This window comes from Microtus ochrogaster, unplaced genomic scaffold (genome assembly GCF_000317375.1).
Source record: "Microtus ochrogaster isolate Prairie Vole_2 unplaced genomic scaffold, MicOch1.0 UNK47, whole genome shotgun sequence".
Classification (NCBI taxonomy): Eukaryota; Metazoa; Chordata; class Mammalia; order Rodentia; family Cricetidae; genus Microtus; species Microtus ochrogaster.
Genome location: NW_004949145.1, coordinates 1,269,862 through 1,275,659, shown reverse-complemented (window position 1 = coordinate 1,275,659; position 5,798 = coordinate 1,269,862). Strand labels below are relative to the sequence as shown.

Here is a 5,798-nt window from a genome sequence, read left to right as displayed (position 1 = left end):
GCATGCACACATATGTAGTGATATTTCACATACATACACTCACATGCATGCACACATATGTAGTGATGTTTCATTTGTATTTTAATGTCTAAAGCTTGCCTGAAGATCAGAGAGTAAAACAGCCCCACTGGTCAGCCTTACAGACAAGGCAGTGGTGGCACACACCTTTAATCCCAGTAGACACACTTGTTTGCCATAGGAACCAGGAGGTAGTGATGCATGCCTTTAGTCCCAACACTAGAGAGGAATATAGGATGGGAGGAGGAAACTCTCAGAAACGGTCTCGTTCTGAGGGTTCATGGAGGCAGGATGGCTATTTCAGACTGAGGCAGAGGTAAGAGCTGGTGACTAACTGTTTTGCTTTCTGATCTTAAGGCAAGCTTTATTTATTAAAATACAAATGAAATGTCACTACACATATGCACAAGCACACACATATACACTTGCACACAGTGACACACAAGCACATGAGCACAAACATGATAAATAAATGTAAATTTTTAAAAATTAAGAATAATAAAATGTAGGGGGCCGTGGAAATGGTTCAATTGCATAGTGCTCACTGTACAAGCCTGAGGACCTGAGTTCAAGCCCCATAACCCATGAAAAAAAAAAGAAGAGGGTTGTGAACTCCAAGCCAGTCAGAGACGCTATCATTGAAGAAATATGGGGGAGGGTTGGAGATTTAGTTCAGTGGTAGGAAGCCCAAGGCCCTAGGTCCAAAAGAAAAAATATATGGGGGCTACAAAGATGGCTCAGTGGTTAAGAGCCCTTAGTTGGGTTTAGTTCCCATCACCCATGTGGCAGATCACAACCACCTATAACTACAATTCCAGGGGATTTAACACCCTCTTCTGGCCTCCCTGGACACCAAACACACAAAGAGAGTACACAGATGTACATGAAGGCAGAATACATTTATACACATAAAATAAAAATAAATAAATTCTTAAAAAAAATAGTACCTGGGAATGACACCCAAGGCTGATCACTCACCTTCAAGTACACACACACACACACACACACACACCAGGGCTCAGGAGGCAGAGGCAGGCAGATCTCTAAATTCAAGACCATCCAGGTCTACCGAGTGAGTTCCAGGACAGCCAGGGCTACACAGCAAAATCCTGTCTTGAAACCTCTGCCACCCCCAAAAAAGATTTCAAAACTTGCTAAAGATAAACATCAAATTCACCCCTAAAACATAAATATTCAAAAATGATATTTAGCTTAATGTAGTCATTCCACAATGAATATATCTAATGTCATTTTGTACTTCATACATACACAGAATTATGATTGGTCAGCCTGTAGTAAAATTTAAAAAAAAAATAAATGCCAAGTACTACATTTTAAAATTTTTAAAAGGTGAGGACCCTGAATATACTGCTCAGAAACACCCAGTGGGGGCTGAGCATATCTCAGGTCCTGCCACATGTAAGAACGAGTCCTTGTCTGGAGAGATGGATCAATAGTTATGAGCCCTGGGTCTAGCAGAGTCCTTGAGCTTGATGCCCCGCACCCAAATTAGGCAACTCAAAACTGCCTGATCCAACTCGAAGGGATCCCAGGCTCTCTTCTGGCCTCCGTACTTACACACATAATTTAAGGGTTTTTTTTTTTAATCTTAAAAATATTGAGTACAATCTAATGGGGTGGGGGAATGAGCCTTTCCCTGAGCAGCTGCTGGGCGAGAGTGGGCGGAGGCCAATGCTCGCCCCACGCCCCAAGCAGCCCGCGCAGCTTTTCCGAATCTACTTCAGGAAGGGCAGTCAGAACTTGCAGCCAATGGGCATTAAGCACGTGCTGGTGTGAGACTCTTCAAAGGCTGTCAACACCTGGGTGTGGAGTGGGGACAGAGTTGGCTCTCTTTGCGGGGGTTGCCAGTTTGCAGAAAATGGATTCTGTGCCTGAAGGTGAGCTCTGGGTAACTTCTTAGTCCCAGCCGGGTCTCTGCAGTGCCATCTTTGCTCTAGGGCCAGTTAGTATGCACGAACCCTTCCCTTCTGTCTTTAGACAGAAGAGAGAGAGAGAGAGCTAAGAGGCCAAAGGGTCTCATTAGAAAATAAGATAATGTCACCCCAAGTTTGTTTTTCAAAAAAGTTAACCTGGATAGGGGACATTTAGGAATGTCCCTCGCCATTCCCAGACTTGGTTGTTAACTGGAGACATGCCCCGGGCGGGGGGGGTGATGTCTGGGCCACACTTTGCAGGAGTGTGAGGTGTTGTTGGGTTAACGGGGTGACTTGGGAATTACCGCGACTTATGGTCCGTGAGATGCCGTGTGAGCTGGAGGGTTGTTTGCTGCGGTTGCCAAGTGAGGAAACTGAGTCAAAGGTCAGCAAGTGGCAAATTGACCAATTTGAAAGCAATTTGAAGGTCTTTATTTTCTGTGTATACACGCATCACGGCACCCATGTAGAGGTCAGGGGACAGCATGCAAGATTTGTGTCTCCCTTCCACGTTGTGGGTTCTGGAGTCAAACTTGGGTCCTCAGGCTTGGCGGTAGGCAGAAGTCTTCGCTGCTTCCATCAAGTCATTCCAGACACTTGGGAACGAATGGGTGTGTCTGGGAGGCAGGAATGAGCGGAAATACTGGCTAAAGAAATGTGCTGGATTGTTTGGGGGTTTTTTGTTTGTTTGTTTAAGAGTCTTCACTCTGCAGAAAGCCACAGCAGCTTGCGGTCCTCCATACTTCCCCACCCCACCCCCACCCCCTATATTTCCCAAAAAGTTTCTCAGACAAATCTGTTTCCTCTACCGTGTCTTGGAGGAGGAGTCTGATCTATTAGGGAATCTGGAATGTCTTCAAATACATTAGCCCAAGCTATAAAGTCATGTAAAGTATTTGACTTCCCAGAACATCGGCTTTGAACCCTGGATGAAGGACGGAATTCCATTTTTTTACGTGCTTATGTGGAATTAAATGAGATACTGTAAAACCCTCCCCACGCTACCTGCAGGAAAACAAACGCCAGGAAAGAGTCCCTTCCTGGGAACAGACCTTGCTGGTCAGATCGTTCTAAAAAGGAAAGCTCCCAGCAGCCTTCTGCCCGCTGAGGTGTTTACCCAAGGTCTCCTGCCTCTTCAGCCCTTCAGAGGGAAGGCCAGAGGCAGGATATATGCATAGCTAACTAAAGCTGTGTGAATGTGACGTTTAGACTTCAGACTGAATTTTTCACCCAGTGGTTGGGAGATTTGTTTGCTCCTGGTTAGCTTTCTTGACGTCTATTTTTTTAATTTCTAGAAAAATCTTAATTTTACTAGGAATACAACCATTTAAATTATGCTCATAATTTTTTTTTGAGACAGGTCTCTATGTAAACCAGGAACTCACAGAAATCCACCTGCCTCTGCCTCCCAAGTGCTGAAATGAAAGGCATGCGCCACCACACCTGGCTAAATTTTTCCTTAATAATAACCTTGTAGTCAACATTCTTCCTACTGAGTGAGGCCTAGAAAACGCTTACTTCTCCTAGCCTTCTGGGGGGGGAGGGGGCATTGGGTTTTCATTTGTCTCTTCTTTGTTTGATCTCATCTGTTTGTCTTGGCTTTTAAAGACAAGGTCTTGCTGTGAAAGTCAGAACATCCACCGGACTCCACCACCCCCTACCTCACCCCACCTCAGCCTCCTGAGTTCTTGGGATTACAGGTGTAAGCTACTACCTCAGCTAGCATTCAGTCCTATAAACCCCAGTGTTCAATGGTTATCAGTGCTTTGAGGGATAATATGTCTTGGTGAAATGGTGTTTATTTCTCTTAGCTTTTACTAAAATGATGGTTAAATTAGGATTACCTTTTGGTATGTGTCTTAAACAACAGACATGAGGGTGCGTTCTCCCTATCCTTGGCCCGTCTCATTTTCCCCACGCCCCTTAGCAGGTGTTAATCATCTCCCAGAGGGGCTCTGCTGCACCCCTGCTTAGCATCCCTTTTCTGATGATGTCCAGCTGGGTGTGTTCCAAGGGTGCAAAGCCTCGTGGCTTAAAGGAACCCATGTGGCACTGATCAAGTCCTAAATGGTCTTTGCTCGTGATGTTTGTTTGCCCTTACAAGTTTTGTGTTGCCCAGTTCCCTAAGGGGGTGGTACCTGTTTCCCTTTACCCCGAGTAGGGGCTCCTCTTCACAGGGACCACAACAGCTGTGTCTTATGCAGCATTGAAGACACACTCAGCTCAGTATGGCAAGAAACACACTCCCCGTGATCCTTAATTCTGTTAATAATGATGACTTCAGGTGTAAATGGAAGAAACCACAGACAGTTGTCTGATTTGCTCAATCTTCTGCTTATTGAAGAAAACTGAACTTGCTGGTGGTCTTTGTGGATGGGAACTGTGAAAAGTATTCACACTGCGTCTACATTTACCAGTTCCTGATCCATCGTTTCTTCGTTTGGCTGTTTGGGGTTTGTCTTTTTGTTTGGTTTGGTTTTAAGAGACAGCATTTCTATTTAACAGCTTGGGCTGTCCTGGAACTCACTCTGTAGACCAGGCTGGCCTCGAACTCACAGACACCTTTTGCCTCCCAAGTGCTGGGATTAAAGGCGTGCACCACCAGTGCATGCTGGTGTGTGTGTGTGTGAGGGGGGGGGGCACCTAAGTGACGTGGTTCATGTGGATGTGAAGAGACGGCTTTGAGGAGTTGGTTCTCTCTCCATGTAAAACTCAAGTCATCTGCTGGCAAATACCTTCACCTGCTGAGCTATCTCACCAGCCCCCACACTTCTGTTCCCCCCAACCCAAGGTAACTCAAAAGTTTAGTGATCTCTAATTTATTGATATTTTTAGAATGAAGAGGATATAAATTGGATTCATTTTGCTCAGTGGTTCTCAACCTTGCTAACGCTGCAACCCTTTGTATACAGCGTCTCATGTTGTGGTGACCCCCCAACCATAAAATTATTTTCCTTGCAACTTCATAACTGTAATTTTGCTACTATTATGAATTGTAGTGAAAATATCTGACATACAGGATTTCGGATAGGACTCCTATGCAGGGGTCATTTTACCTTGAAAGGGGGTTGTGACCCACAAGTTGAGAACCTCTGTCTTTGCTTATCTTGTTCATAACTTTAGATCGAGGTACTTGAGCCCAGTGGTGGTGGCGCACGCCTTTAATCCCAGCACTCGGGAGACAGAGGCAGGAGAGTTCGAGGCCAGCCTGGTCTGCAGAGGAGGTGCTAAGCTGGCAATAATTCAGACGGTAGAGTGTTTGCCTCAAATCCCCAGCACCACTTGCCTGTAATTCCAGCACTGAGCAGGAGGGTCAAAAGTGAAAATATAATCTCTGCTACATAGTAACTTCAAGCCAGCTAAGATATGTGATATACTTTTAAAGAAAAAAGAGTCTACTCTGATGTATTTCATCTGAGTTATTTGGGGGTTAGATATAAAGAAAATGGTGTTCTGGGAATCCAGTCGAGGAGGAGGAGGGGGAGGAGGGGGGAGTATATGAGCAAGGGAGGTCAAGATCATGATGGAGAAATCTAGAGAGACAGCTGAACCAAGTTCGTGGAAACTCATGAACTCTAGACCGACAGCTGTGGAGCCTCCATGGGACCACACTAGGCCCTCTGCATGTGGAAGATGGTGGTGACTTGAACTGTCTCTGCGGTCCCTGGCAGTGGGACCAGGATCTGCCCCTGGTGCCTTAACTAGCTTGTTGGAGCCCATTCCCTATCATGGGATGCCATGCTCAGCCTTAATGTGGGAGGGAGGGGCTTGGTCGTGCCCCAACTTAATGAGCCAGACTTTGTTGACTCCCCGTGGGAGCCCTTACCGGTTGGGAGGAGTGGGTGG

At 45.8% G+C, this 5,798-nt stretch overlaps 1 protein-coding gene across 1 annotated transcript in view; it reads left to right on the top strand.

The window, feature by feature from the left end:
* Nucleotides 1-5,798, top strand: part of Nlrp8 (NLR family pyrin domain containing 8) — a 56,833-nt gene that overhangs the window by 38,500 nt on the left and 12,535 nt on the right. The window contains exon 8 of the mRNA XM_013354506.1: nucleotides 4,297-4,405. Within this exon, the coding sequence (XP_013209960.1) occupies nucleotides 4,297-4,405 (109 nt within the window). The remainder of the gene's footprint in view (nucleotides 1-4,296; nucleotides 4,406-5,798) is intronic.